Below are 14,874 nucleotides of genomic sequence, written 5' to 3'. Positions count from 1 at the left end.
CTGCCGGGCTCCGCCCCCTGCCATGCCGGGGGTGGGGACTGTGCCGGGCTCCGCCCCCTGCCATGCTGGGGGTGGGGACTGTGCCGGGCTCCGCCCCCTGACCTCCAGCTGCCTAGGGGGCCAGCGATAAATCAGGCTCTGTCCCCCACCCGCTGGCAGGGCCGCCCGGTGGGGGGGGGGGAAAGGGGGGCAATAGCCCCTCGAGAGTTTTTGGCGGCTCCTTCAGTGCCGGCGAACACACCCGGAGCGAGTGAAGGACCCACCGCTGAAGACCCCAGGCCCCCCGAATCCTCTGGGCGGCCCTGCCCACAGGCCCCCTCGGGGGCTCTGGCTTGGCCCAGCTGGTCGTCCCGTCCCACACCCCCAACGCTCTGTCCCCCACCAGCAAACCTGTGTCTGTCACCCCCTCCCCGGGAGCCTGCCCCCCCCAGCCCTGCATGTGGGACCTCTGGACCCCACATCTCGGGTCCATGTCACCCCCCCCAGCCTCCCCCCATCCCACGGGGCCAGGCAAAGAATCGGCCTCCAGCCGGCAGATGGCAAATCAGTGTTTAATGCCCACGCGGGTGCAGGGGGCCCTGGGCAGCCGGATGGTTGTGGTGGTGCAGGGGGCGGGGAGCCGTGGGTGGGTGGGTGGGTGTTGGCGGCTCAGGGCCTGGCCCCCTGGCGCTCCCCGGCGGCGGCGGCGGCTCAGGGCCCGGCCCCCTGGCGCTCCCCGGCGGCGGCGGCGGCTCAGGGCCCGGCCCCCTGGCGCTCCCCAGCGGCGGCGGCGGCTCAGGGCCCGGCCCCCTGGCGCTCCCCCAGCAGGCGCAGCAGCAGCGCGTGCAGCCGCGGGCACAGGCGGGCGTAGCCGTGCCGGCTCAGGTGCAGGTAGTCGTACATGTCGTGGTGGCTGATGGCGCCGTCCGAGTGCACGAAGCCGGGGTCAGCGTCCAGGAAGCAGGCGTTGGGCAGCCGCGGCAGCCGGGCCTGCAGCAGCTCGTTCACCCGCCGGTTCCTCTCCCGCAGCGGGTTGGGGCCCTGGCCGCGGGGCAGCAGGCCCTGGGGGGAGACGTGGCGCCGTCAGGCCCGGTGGAGCGGCCCCATCCCCCCCCCCCGCACACACTGTGCCCCCTACTCACCAGCACCACCACACGCGCCTGCGGCTGCTGCTGCTGCAGGAGCCGGACAATGGCCTCGATGCCGCCCGCCACCTGCTCGGCCGTGTGCCCGTGGTTATTGGTGCCCACCCAGACGACCACGATCTGCCGGGAGGCCAGGCGTGAGCGGGGACGGCGCCTGCCCCCCAGGGAGGCCCCAGGACCAGCCCCCTACGCCGGGGGCCTCATCCCCTCAGCTCCCCCCCATCCCATTCACCTGCCCCCTATCAGCGCCCCCCACATCCCATTCACCTGCCCCCTATCAGTGTCCCCGCCCCCCCTCCCATTCACCTGCCACCTGCCCCCTATCAGCGCTCCCCACCCCCCACATCCCATTCACCTGCCCCCTATCAGCGCCCCCGCCCCCCCACATCCCATTCACCTGCCACCTGCCCCCATCAGCATCCCCCGCCCCCCACATCCCATTCACCTGCCCCCCATCAGCATCCCCCGCCCCCACATCCCATTCACCTGCCACCTGCCCCCATCAGCATCCCCCGCCCCCCACATCCCATTCACCTGCCACCTGCCCCCCATCAGCATCCCCCGCCCCCCACATCCCAGTCACCTGCCCCCCATCAGCATCCCCCGCCCCCCACATCCCATTCACCTGCCCCCTATCAGCGCCCCTGCCCCCCACATCCCATTCACCTGCCACCTGCCCCCATCAGCATCCCCCGCCCCCACATCCCATTCACCTGCCCCCTATCAGCACCCCCGCCCCCCACATCCCATTCACCTGCCACCTGCCCCCCTATCAGCATCCCCCGCCCCCCACATCCCATTCACCTGCCCCCCTATCAGCATCCCCCGCCCCCCACATCCCATTCACCTGCCCCCCATCAGCATCCCGCCCCCCACATCCCATTCACCTGCCCCCTATCAGCACCCCCGCCCCCCACATCCCATTCACCTGCCACCTGCCCCCCTATCAGCATCCCCCGCCCCCACATCCCATTCACCTGCCCCCTATGAGCATCCCCCGCCCCCCACATCCCATTCACCTGCCCCCCATCAGCATCCCCCACCCCCCATATCCCATTCACCTGCCACCTGCCCCCTATCAGCGTCCCCCACATCCCATTCACCTGCCCTCAATCAGCGTCCCCCGCCCCCCACATCCCATTCACCTGCCACCTGCCCCCTATCAGCGTCCCCGCCCCCCACATCCCATTCATCTGCCACCTGCCCCCTATCAGCGTCCCCCACCCCCCATCCCATTCACCTGCCAACTTCCCCCATCAGCATCCCCGCCCCCCCATCCCATTCACCTGCCCCCTGCCCCTATCAGCGTCCCCGCCCCCCACATCCCATTCACCTGCCACCTGCCCCCGTCAGTGCCCCCCGCCCCCCACATCCCATTCACCTGCCCCCTCTCAGCGTCCCCGCCCCCCACATCCCATTCACCTGCCCCGTCAGCGCCCCTGCCCCCCACAGCCCGTTCACCTGCCCCCTATCAGCGCCCCCCGCCCCCCACAGCCCATTCACCTGCCACCTGCCCCCTATCAGCGCCCCCCGCCCCCCACATCCCATTCACCTGCCACCTGCGCCCTTTCAGCGCCCCCGCCCCCCACAGCCCATTCACCTGCCACCTGCCCCCTATCCGCGCCCCCGCCCCCCCATCCCATTCACCTGCCCCCTATCAGCGTCCCCCCCATCCCATTCACCTGCCCCCTATCAGCGTCCCCGCCCCCCACATCCCATTCACCTGCCCCCTATCAGCGCCCCCACCCCCCACATCCCATTCCCCTGCCACCTGCCCCCTGTCAGCGCCCCCACCCCCCACATCCCATTCCCCTGCCACCTGCCCCCTATCAGCGCCCCCGCCCCCCCATCCCATTCACCTGCCACCTGCCCCCTATCAGCGTCCCCGCCCCCCACATCCCATTCACCTGCCCCCTATCAGCGTCCCCGCCCCCCCATCCCATTCACCTGCCCCCTATCAGCGTCCCCGCCCCCCACATCCCATTCACCTGCCCCCTGTCAGCGCCCCCCCACCCCCCATCCCATTCACCTGCCACCTGCCCCCTGTCAGCGCCCCCGCCCCCCACATCCCATTCACCTGCCACCTGCCCCCGTCAGTGCCCCCCGCCCCCCACATCCCATTCACCTGCCCCTATCAGCGCCCCCACCCCCCACATCCCATTCCCCTGCCACCTTGTCAGTGCCCCCTCCCCCCCATTCACCTCGGCCCCAGTGCCCGGCTCCCCCCAGCACCGGTCCCGCACCTTGGGCCGGATGTGCTGCATCTCGCCCTGCTGCAGCCGCCAGAGCACGTGCTGCGTCCCGTCGCCCCCCAGGCCGAAGTTGAGCGCGTGCAGCGGGGAGAAGAGCTCGCGCCAGATCTGGGGGGAGAGAGAGTCAGAGCTGGGGCCCTGGGGGGGGCCGTGGTCCCTGTGTGGCCCCCCCAGCCTGCAGGGCCAGGGCGAGCGGGGGGCTCACCTCAAACTGCTGGAGCAGCTGCACCAGGGCGTCCCCGATGAACACGACCTCGGGCTCCTTGTCCTTGCTGTCCGCGATGAAGCGATGGTGCTGGGGGGGCAGATGGGGTCAGGCAGGGCTGGGGGGCAGATGGGCCCCAGAGCCTGTGTCAGGCAGAGACTCTCCCTCACAGGCTGACAGGCCCAGTGCTGGGATGTGGCCGCTGTGGGGTGGGGCATGGGGCCAGCTGCACGGGGACCCCTCACCCGCCACCAATGCAGCCCCTGTGGGGTAGGGCAGGGCATGGCCGTGTGGCGCTCCCCATGGGGCAGGACGGGGGTGTCTGTGCAGGGTCCCCATGGGGCGGGGTGGGGGTGTCTGTGCAGGGTCCCCATGGGGCAGGGCAGGGGTGTCCGTGTGGCACTCCCTGTGGGGCAGGGCAGGGGGTGTCTGTGCAGGGTCCCTGTGGGGTGGGGCAGGGGGTGTCTGTGCAGGGTCCCTGTGGGGTGGGGCAGGGTCCCTGTGGGGTGGGGCAGGGCATGGCCGTGTGGCACTCCCCGTGGGGCAGGGCAGGGGCTGTCTGTGCAGGGTCCCTGTGGGGTGGGGCAGGGGGTGTCTGTGCAGGGTCCCTGTGGGGCGGGGCAGGGTCCCTGTGGGGTGGGGCAGGGCATGGCCGTGTGGCACTCCCCGTGGGGCAGGGCAGGGGCTGTCTGTGCAGGGTCCCTGTGGGGTGGGGCAGGGGGTGTCTGTGCAGGGTCATAGAATCACAGAATCTCAGGGTTGGAAGGGACCTCAGGAGGTCATCTAGTCCAACCCCCTGCTCAAAGCAGGACCAACCCCAACTAAATCATCCCAGCCAGGGCTTTGTCAAGCCTGACCTTAAAAACCTCTAAGGAAGGAGATTCCACCCCCTCCCTGGGGAACCCATTCCAGTGCTTCACCACCCTCCTAGTGACATAGTGTTTCCTAATATCCAACCTAAACCTCCCCCACTGCAACTTGAGACCATTGCTCCTTGTTCTGTCATCTTCTACCACTGAGAACAGTCTAGATCCAGCCTCTTTGGAACCCCCCTTCAGGTAGTTGAAAGCAGCTATCAAATCCCCCCTCATTCTTCTCTTCTGCAGACTAAACAATCCCAGTTCCCTCAGTCTCTCCTCATAAGACATGTGCTCCAGCCCCCTAAGCATTTTCGTTGCCCTCCGCTGGACTCTCTCCAATTTTTCCACATCCTCCTTGTAGTGTGGGGCCCAAAACTGGACCCAGGACTCCAGATGAGGCCTCACCAGTGCCGAATAGAGGGGAATGATCACGTCCCTCGACCTGCTGGCAATGCCCCCACTAATACAGCCCAAAATGCCGTTAGCCTTCTTGGCAACAAGGGCAACTGCTGATTCATATCCACTTCTCGTCCACTGTAACCCCCAGGTCCTTTTCTGCAGAACTGCTGCTGAGCCGCTCGGTCCCTCGTCTGGAGCAGTTCATGGGATTCTTCCATCCTAAGTGCAGGACTCTGCACTTGTCCTTGTTGAACCTCATCAGGTTTCTTTTGGCCCAATCCTCTAATTTGTCTAGGTCCCTCTGAATCCTGTCCCTACCCTCCAGCGTATCAACCACTCCTCCCAGTTTAGTGTGAGCTGCAAACTTGCTGAGGGTGCAGCCCACGCCATCCGCCAGATCATTAATGTCGCCGTGGGGTGGGGCAAGGGGTGTCCATGCAGCACCCCCCATGGGGCATGGGGTCCCCGTAGGGCAGGAGGGCTCTGTGCAGGGTCCTTGTGGGGCAGGGCAGGGGGTGTCCATGTGGCGGGGCAGGGGGTCCCCGTGGGGCAGAGGGGTCTGTGCAACACCCACTGTGGGGCGGGGCAGGGCAGGGGAGTTCCTGGGGGGATGTCTGTGCAGGGTCCCCGTGGGGCATGGCGGGGCAGGGGGTGTCCATGGGACAGGGGGTGTCTGTGCAGCACCCCCCGTGGGGCAGGGCAGCGGGGTTCCTGGGGGGCGGGGGGTGTCCGTGCAGGGTCCCTGGGGGGCGAGGCGGAGCAGGGGGTGTCTGTGCAGCACCCTCCGTGGGGCAGGGGGTCCTCATGGGGGGGGCAGGGGATGTCTGTGCAGGGTCCCCGTGGGGGGGGGCAGGGGGTCCGCACGGCGCCGACCCACCAGCGCCAGCCAGCGCCCGTCCCCCTGCACGTCGGCCAGCGGCGTGGGGGTGCTGGCCGGGTTCTTGTCCCCGTCACTCATGGTTCTGGAAGCTCCTAGGAGGCAAAGCCAGCAGGTCAGGTCAGCAAATCCCCCCCCCCCCACTCTGATAATGGTTCTGCCCAGACCCCCATGGACCTCGGGGGACGCAGTACCATTGCCAGAGGATGGGGGGGGTTGGTCCCCTTATAGCCTCCCGCCATGTGGGACAATGGTAGAGTCTACACCCTCAAGTCCTATGCAGGGTGGACAATACCATTCCCTGGGATAGGGGGATGGGTCCATTCTACCCATGCCCGAGGATAATGGTTGAATCCACTCAGCCCACCCACGGACGGTACCATTTTCAAGGAGGCTGTAAGTTTCTCAGCTAGATCATACCCCCTTACATGGGATAATGGTTGGGTCCATCCCCCCAGATCCCATGCAGCGTGGGAGATACCATTCCTTTTAGAGGGGAGCTGATCCGTCCCCCCCCCCCCTCGGTGTATATTGACTGATCCGTACTCCTCAGGTTCATGCGGGGCGGTGTCAAACTCAGTTCCCAGTCTAGCGTATGGGGAAGGGGGCTGAGCCCCCCCATAAAGGATAATGGTTTGGTCCGCCCCGGAGGGTCCCCCGGAAGGGGGTTTAATCCATCCCCCCATGGGGACAATGGTTTGGTCCGCCCCTCGAGCCCCCCCCCCGCAGGTAGAATGGGTAAGACCATGGGGGGGAGGGAGAGAAAGGGGGCTGGTTCCCCTTCTCCTACCCTCCTGTGGGTATAATGGTTAGATCCACGCTGAGCCCCCCCATGCATGCGGGCGGTACCATTCCCCTGGGCCGGGGGGAGGCTCACCTAAGAGGCTGGCGGGGGAGGGGAGCGAATGGTTCCGGAGCCGCCGCAGCCGCCCGCACGTTCACTCTGCGTCGGGGAGCAGCGGGCAGCCTGGGCGGAACCATGTGACAGGGGAGGGCTGGGAGGAAGTGCACCCCCCCACCGCCGCGCGGAGATGGTATGAGCCAGTCCGGCTGTTCCCAGCACCTCCCTCCCCTGCTTCCGGCTCTTCCCTTTACCCTCCCCACCAGAGCCCGGCTGTTCCCAGCACCCCCCTACCCCTGAATGCAGCCTTCGTGTGACTCTGGCTGTTCTCATCACCCCCCCACAGCTGCCCTGCGCGCCCCGCTCGGGACTCGGCCCGGACTGGGTGTGCTCTGGGGGGCTGTTACTCGGAGCTCCCAGTCGCCCTTAGACCGGCTGCAGGGGAGCGGCCGGGCCCGGCCCGACCCCTACGGGCGGGGAAGCTGCCATGAACCTGCCGAAAAGCGGGTGCAGCTCAGGGGACGCAGTGGCCTGTGCAGAAAGCGCTGGGATCTGCCGGCTCCTCCCCCCGGCGCTGTCAGGCCCACGTATCTCTGCGATGGGTTCCCTGGGCAGAGCCACAGCAGCAGCCGTACAAGGTCCGTCCGTCACTGCAGCGCTGGGCCCCGTAGAAATAAATCGGCAGTGGCACGTGCGGAAATAGGAGCCACGCCGGGGCTCCTAAATGCTGGCAGATGAACCGACGCCGACGCCGCAGGAGCGAGTGGCAAGGAGACTTTCTGATGGGAACTGCTTCCGGGAGATCCCATCTCTTGAACTCGCAGCCCAGATGAGCCCCAGGAGGGGTTTAAGCCTCACAAACCTGCTGCAGAGAAAAGCGCCTTCAGCAGCCGCCCTGGGCCATGCTCGTTCTCATCTCAGCGGGGCCTCTGCCACGTGTGGAAAGCAGATGCGGGGAATGGCCAGTCTGCACTGCCGGGCTGGCTTAGGATTTCTTGCTCCTGGAGCCCGCATGTTGCATGCGCAGCCTGGAGTGGGGGATTCACTCAGGGTAACCCCTGCAGGCAGTTATGCAGCAGCACAGATGGGATTTTAGGAGGGGAAGTGCTGGCAAGCGATGGGGGTCCTCAGAGCTCTGCGAGGCTCATAGAAAACACAGGAGCTGTGAGGCTCGACAACAGTGATAAACAGGCAGTGCAATTCCCGTCGGGTGTGAAAGGAGCCCTGCAGCGCCGACCGTAGTACCACAGTAACCCCAGAGGCAGGGACGCTGGGCCTGGGCCCTCACTAGCTGGAAGGGGCTGCAGACACTCCGGGGTCTCCGGGAGAGGAGCAGCAGCAGGGACGGACCTACCCTCCTCACCAGTTTCTCAGAGTCACTCAGATTGCAGGGGCCTCCGTGTTTGGTGATGGCGGTGCAGCCCAGTGGCTGGGCCAGCACTGCTCCCTGTCTGCCGTGGGAATCACTGACCTCCCTGGACTGCTGTGTCGACTGCAACAAAACGTTGCCACTTCAGCCTGTTCAAATTCAAAAGCACTTTTTAGAGCCGGGGCTGCAGCTCAGGGACAGCCAGGCGAGCGCAAGGGGCTTAGGGCAGAGGCATTTACAGGCTCCCAGATCATATTGAATCAAGCACCAGGCCAAGACAGGAAATACTTGGGTGGGAGGGAAGAGGGTCCCTTACACCCTTGGCCTCTATTGAAACCCTTCACCTCAGGTCCCTGGAGGTGGGTGTCCCTGCGTCCCACGGGCTGCAAATCTCTCTCACTCTCACAGTGGCTGTAAAACCGGGAGCACATCCTGCCCCTGGCCTCTCAGAGGGCAGGCTGGGTTAGACGCCTCGCCCAGCTGATGTTACTGTCACGGTGCCGCAGGCGGCAATGCAAAACCTGGGCCTCCCTGATCCCCGCTGCAGCTGCGACTGGCGACGGAGCACCAAGAAACCGCCACACCCCAGCAGCAGGTGCTGGCGATGAGTCTCAGCCTGCTGAGATCTCGCTCTGGCAGCCAGGAGGAGACGGCTGAGCGGCTCGCCCGCCCTCCCACGTCACACAGGCCAGGACTGCCCTGCATGGATCCCTGGTGGGGTTGTTGCCGGCACAGAGGGCCGAGGACAGCAACAGTGGGGGTTCGTTGCCCGGTGTGCGCTGCACTAATTAACACACCAGGGTGGAGAAGCAAAACCAGGTTTATTTGAGCCCAAATAAGGTGCAAGGGAGACATCGCAATCTCAAATCCTGCACACCGATACAAACAGCTCTCTCTCTTTATACATGATTTCAGCTAAGCATTCCCATTCCCCCCACACTCCTCCTCTCCCCCCACCTTTCATTCCCATGCAGCAAATACACTTTGCAATAGCAATCACATGAAGCAGTTAAGTCATACTTGGCAAAAACCACTTTAGCTCGTTAGTACCTCTTCTGTGATCAGTTATCTGTACTTTCCCACCGTGGGGGCTACATTCTCCTGCATATAACTTTAATTACAGCACCTGCTTTCCGCCTATCTTATTTAGTATTGGCTACATCTAGTATCAAGCAGCCTTGCAGCTGCCAGTAATTAGCACATAACACAAGAGGTTACAAAAGTTTAGTAAGGCTAACAAAAGCACTTTACATAAAGGTACTTTGGGTCACATAGGCCCAAAGCCATCCTCCCGAGTTACCTAGATTTATGCCTAGTGACACCAACAGGGTAGCGCCGGGCCTGTCAAAACCACCCACGCAAAGTGTAAAATCGCCCCATTGTCTCCATTCTGCCCCCCGAGGAGCCAGTTGCCCTGGCCCTGCTGCTGTGGTCCCTGAGCCCTGCCCTGCCCCCTAGGTTCAGCTTGGCCTGGCGGGGGGGGGGGGTCTTGCCCTCCCCTGCCCACGGGGCTCACTCCTGCCCCTAGTGCAGAAGGCTGGAGTCTCCTGCACACCCTGTGCCCGGGGCTCAGCCTGGCACAGGGCTCTTGCTTGGGACGCTCGCGCTGCAGGGCTGGCCCCGCTCAGGGGTCATGCGCTCCCGAGGGTCAGCCCTGCTTTGGGGGGGTCACGTTCCCCTCTGTGGGTCTGTCGTGTTCTCCCCACGCGGGTCAGTCCTGCGCAGGGGGGTCACAGTGCCCCATGGGCTGAGTCATGCTTGGGGGTCCCGCTGCCCCATGGGGTGAGTCATGCTTGGGGGTCACGCTGCCCCATGGGGTGGGTGGGGCTTGCGCGGGGGGGGGTCACAGTGCCCCATGGGGTGAGTCATGCTTGGGGGTCATGCTGCCCCATGGGGTGGGTGGGGCTTGCTCGGGGGGGGTCACACTGCCCCATGGGGTGGGCGGGGCTTGCTCAGGGGTCACACTGCCCCATGGGGTGGGTGGGGCTTGCTCGGGGGGGTCACACTGCCCCATGGGGTGGGCGGGGCATGCATCTGTGTCACACTCTGCCCAGTCCAGACCAGCCTAATCTGGATCCAACCTGTCCAGCCCACGCCCTTCCCTAAGGGCTCGCCCCAGCAACTGGCCAGCCAATCAGGGTGTGGCTTCCAGAGCCGCGTGACCAATCACCTCGCAGCGCGGGGGTGGGGCCAGAGTGAGCCTGGAGCGGCCGTTTCCCCTTCAGTAGGGGAGGGGGAGGGGGCGGGAGCCGCGCGAGGCACCGTTGGCGGTTGTTACGCTGCACGTGCGGCCGGCTCTAGGCGCGGCCCCGCCCCCGCCACACACAGAGGGACTGTCCGCTTCTAGAATCTTCCAATGGGCCCCGCTGTGGGGGAGGGGCAGACAGTGTCCCCCCAACCACTGCTGCCCCCCCATGTCACATGGCACAGAGACTCCCCAGTGTAACCCCCCCGGCACAGAGACCTGCCCCCCACCCCGGCTGCCCCCCAGTGGTAACCCCCCCACACGTATCCTGCTCCCCTTGGCACAGAGACTCCCCAGTGTAACCCCCCCCGGCACAGAGACCTGCCCCCCACCCCGGCTGCCCCCCCAGTGTAACCCCCCTCCATGTATCCTGCTCCCCCCTTGCACAGAGACTCCCCAGTGTAACCCCCCCGGCACAGAGACCTGCCCCCCGCCCCGGCTGCCCCCCCAGTGTAACCCCCCCTCCATGTATCCTGCTCCCCCCTTGCACAGAGATGGCCCCCCATTACCTCCCAGTGTAACCCCCCCGCTCACCCACCCCTGACTGCCCCCCAGTGTAACCCCTCCACGCACCCTGCTCCCCTTGGCACAGAGATGTCCCTCCTGACTGCCCCCCAGTGTAACCCCCAACATACCCTGCTCCCCCCAGCACAGAGACGTTCCTCCCATCCTCCCCTGACTGCTCCCCCCCCAGTGTAACTTCCCCTGCACAGAGACATCTTCCCTCACAGCCCCCATCCTAATGTCCCCCTGGGCTGTTCCCTCTTCGTATAAAGCAGGCTGCAAATCCACAATGTCTGCAGTCACAATGCCTCCCACTGCCCCCCAAATCACCGTGGGGCATGGAGAGGCCAAGTCACCCCACGGGCAGCACTCCTTGCTTCCTAAGCCTAAACGACCGTTCATAGATACAGGACCCCTCCAAAAGGAAGCACCTGGGATTAAGGCTGCCACCCAGTATCCCCCACTCCCGGCAGCATGATGCCTCCCAGCACCACGCTGGGGCAGTGGGGTTGGTGGCGGGGGTGCACCTCCCACGGTCCAGCTGTCCCTTGGCAGTTAGCGATCAAATCCGGCTTAGCTGCTGACTTCACGGCCAGGCAGCCGTGGCTGGGCTTCGGTCAGACTGAACACCCAGAGAGGAACCCGAACCCTGCACCCACCCAGTGATGCCGAAATATCCAACCCTGCCCTATCCCGGTGGGGGAAGGAAGGCCAGAGGCAGCCACCTAAGGCCAGATATTTACAGGTATTTCAGTGCCTAAAGATACTGGTAGGAGCCTGACGGGATTTTCAAAAGCGCCATATGTGTTTAAAAATCTGGCCTAATCCCTCCATCTGTGGACAGTAACGCTCACGACTAGTGACGTTTCAGACTGGCTCACAATGTTTTATTGGCAACAAATAGCGGGACCCACTCATGGTGTGATACTCACGTCCGCTCATTCCCAAAAGAATAAACCCCACAAATTCCCTGGCAACTTGGACATGCCAGAAGGGGGATAAATCCTTCAATGCAGCTCGAAAGTGGCTTTTAAATAAACACGCCGGTCTTTAAAACCAGCAGGAATTCATTTCAATGCCTGTTAATTTCAGGAGGAACTCAAACTACTCAATCCGATACTGTTAAAAACCCATGGCCCTAACGCCATTAAAAACGCACTGCTTTAACAGTCCCCTGACAAACACAGCTGTGTGCCGTGTCTTCACTAGGACCAAGCTGTGTTCCTGACTCACGTTAGCTACCACACGGCAATGAACATGAGGTGAAATCCTAGGCAAGACAAGACAGACCCTAGGCTCCCCCATCTTCTTACCTCAACCCACCACAGTGTGAAAACTGCAAGCTGCAGTGCCTTGCCTTGACTGGGATTTTACCGTGTGCGAGCTGACCTCTCCTCCCAGGGAAGATGCACACGGAGAGTCCCCGCACACCACACTGCAGCATGGCGCTGGCCTGGCCCCTTACACTTCTACAAGGAAAGCAGGACAGGCAGTGTAAAAACCAACAGGTGGCCCTTCCCCCACTTAAAAAGAAACACCAGTGGGGAGGTGGGGTGAAATTCCCTCCCGCTCCCCATGATTATCCATCTTGGTCCCCATGGCCTTCCTCCCAGTGCCGTTCTCCTAAAGGCAGGGCCTGCTCCAGCTCCGGTCCCCAAGGAGCCGGGAGCCAGCTGGAGCTCAGCTGGCCGATGCTCAGTGTGGCGGATGGAGAGGCGCTGGGCTGGAGGAGCAGCTGAGGCTGGGCGAGGCCCCCTGGATGGAGCCGCTGCGTGTCTGCTTGGGGACGAGGAAGCCAGTCCCTGCTGTGGCGGGATCTAAACAAAACACACGAGTCAGCGTTACGTTCCAGGACCCGATCCCTGCACTCCCTCCCCCTTCCAATCCCAGGCTGGCCAAGCTCTCCCCCAAGACAGGCCGGTGACTCCTCTGGTGCTGCCCAGAGACGAGGTATGGCCCATGCTGTTGGCATTTCAGTGGCTGCAGCTCCCAGCACAGGAGACAAGCTGATACTGAGCAAGCCACAGAGCGTCCCCCTGACTCGGGGCACGAATATGGCCACTCACTCCCTGGCCCGTCACATGGGCAGCTCTGTTTGGTACCGCAGGACTGAGGGTGTGTCTACACTGCGCACTAAGCTGATTCGGGTTTGAGCCCAAGCCCCCATTCTGTCCACACACATCAGTCTGACCTGGGTCAGTGGGTACTCAGGACACAGGTCCTAGGACCCTGCTGGGGGGTGTATCAGAGCCTGAGTCCCACTGGGACTCAGCTCATTTTGTAATATGGGCAGCTCAAGCCGCAGCCCCGCGTCAGAAGGCCTGTGTAGCGTAGTATGGACGCATTACATGGCTGAGAGGGACCCCAGCTCCAGCAGTGCAGTGTGGTGGCTTGGAAACACCAATTCCACTAGCCGGGGTCCCACAGACTCAGGTTTACAGTGCAGGGTGGTCGCTAGAGCACAACTTCGAATCACCGAGTCCACTAGCCGGGGTCCCACTGACCCAGGGGTGACGCTCCGCACTCCGCACTCATCACAGTGGTATGATTATATGATTATGACACAGTTATGCTGCATCTTGGACAAAATATGGCCTGTGAGGTGTCTATGGAAAAGTGATGGTTTGCTGAATGGATTATCCTCGTTGTATAAATGTATCATTTTTGTATCTGGGGTTATGAATATTGACTTTGTAGGTGCTTGCACCTGGGTAACACCCGAACGCTCGTTGCATTCAGGCGAGCCAGCACACCAGGCATGGTCATGGAAAAGGCTTATCCTCACCTGGGGAGGCTTCAGTCAGCCCATGGGTAATGGCTGCCATGACTCAGCGAAATCTGCAAGGCCATGTGACTAGATCACATGACACTGAACTCCATTTTGGTACCTGTATTTTTCCACAAACGAGGCTGGGACTTGGCTTGGAACAAAGGGGTTCCCGCCATATGGAAGAAGCTATGAAAGAGGGACGTGACATCACCAATGGGCCTCATTCCCCACGCAAGAGAATGCCTGGAAACACCTCAGGACGGGTTGCCAACTTTCTAGTCGCACAAAACCGAACACCTTAGCCCTGCCCCTTCCCTGAGGCCCCTCCCTCTGCTCACGACATTCCCCCTCCCTCGGTGGCTTGCTCTCCCCCACCCTCACTCACTGTCACTGGGCTGAGGCAGGGGGTCGGGGTTCAGGAGGGGGTGAGGGCTCCGGCTGGGGGTGCAGGCTATGGGATGGGGCTGGGGATGAGGGGGGTTGGGGTGCAGGAAGGTGCTCTGGATTTGGGGGGTGGGCTCAGGGCTGGGGCAGGGGGTTGGGGCTTGGGATTGGGGCATGGGCTTTCCTTGGGCGGCTCCCAGTCAGCGGCGCTGCAGGGGGGCTAAGGCAGGCTGCCTGTCTGTCCTGGCACCACGCTGTGCGCGCCCCGGAAGCAGCCAGCAGGTCCAGGTCCTAGGTGGCGGGGGGGCCAGGAGGCTCCATGCACCACTCTCGCCCGCAGGCACTGCTCCCCTGAGCTCCCATAGGCTGGGAACCAGCCAATGGGAGTGCGGAGCCGGTGCTTGGGGCAGGGACAGCGTGTGAAGCCCTGTGGCCCCCCTGCCTAGGAGCCAGACCTGGTGGCCAATTCCAGGGTGCAGCGCAGTGCCAGCCAGGACAGGTAGGGACTAGCCTGCCTTAGCACCACAGTACCACCCACTGGACTTTCAATTTAACAGCCCGGTTGGCGGTGCTGACCAGAGCCGCCAGGGTCCCTTCTCAGCTGGGTGTTCGGTCGAAAACCAGACACCTGGTCACCCTACCCGAGGACAAAGACTGAACTGGGGAAGTGCTGGTCCCAGGCAGGAAAGAAGGAAGCCTGCCTGTGTAGGAAACCTTGGTGGACTTTTATCCTATTTGACAGGGTGAGATGCTGCTTAATTCAAATCCTATCTAGTACATTAGGCTTATATTGCGTTTTTGTTCATTTGCTCGGTAATCGACTTTGATCTGTTTGCTATCACCTCTAATCGCTTAAAATCTACCTTCCTGAAGTTACTCAAGCTGTTTTATATTTTACCTAAAACAGTGGTTCGAGTGAAGAGCTTGGGGCGAAATCTCAGCTCAGGAACAAGAGCGGGTGCACGTCCACTTGCCTTTGTAGAAGTGGCGGACGGGGTAATAAGTTCACACTGGTCAGGCTTTGGAGCAGGGCAGGACAGGACA

At 63.2% G+C, this 14,874-nt stretch overlaps 1 protein-coding gene across 1 annotated transcript; it reads right to left on the bottom strand.

Moving 5' to 3' along the window:
- Positions 1–724: 724 nt before the first annotated feature.
- Positions 725–6,731, bottom strand: LOC123351624 (platelet-activating factor acetylhydrolase IB subunit alpha1-like). Its single transcript, XM_044991108.1, has 6 exons — positions 6,595–6,731; positions 5,718–5,812; positions 3,582–3,671; positions 3,368–3,484; positions 1,122–1,244; positions 725–1,041 (listed from the first exon to the last, which is right to left on the bottom strand). Exons 2-6 carry the CDS (start codon positions 5,796–5,798, stop codon positions 775–777), a joined length of 678 nt encoding a protein of 225 aa, XP_044847043.1. The 5' UTR covers positions 5,799–5,812; positions 6,595–6,731; the 3' UTR covers positions 725–774.
- Positions 6,732–14,874: the final 8,143 nt, after the last annotated feature.

Source organism: Mauremys mutica, chromosome 17 (genome assembly GCF_020497125.1).
Source record: "Mauremys mutica isolate MM-2020 ecotype Southern chromosome 17, ASM2049712v1, whole genome shotgun sequence".
Lineage (NCBI taxonomy): Eukaryota > Metazoa > Chordata > Testudines > Geoemydidae > Mauremys > Mauremys mutica.
The sequence above is the reverse complement of the archived record's forward strand: the minus strand, read 5'-3'. Positions and strand labels throughout refer to the sequence as shown.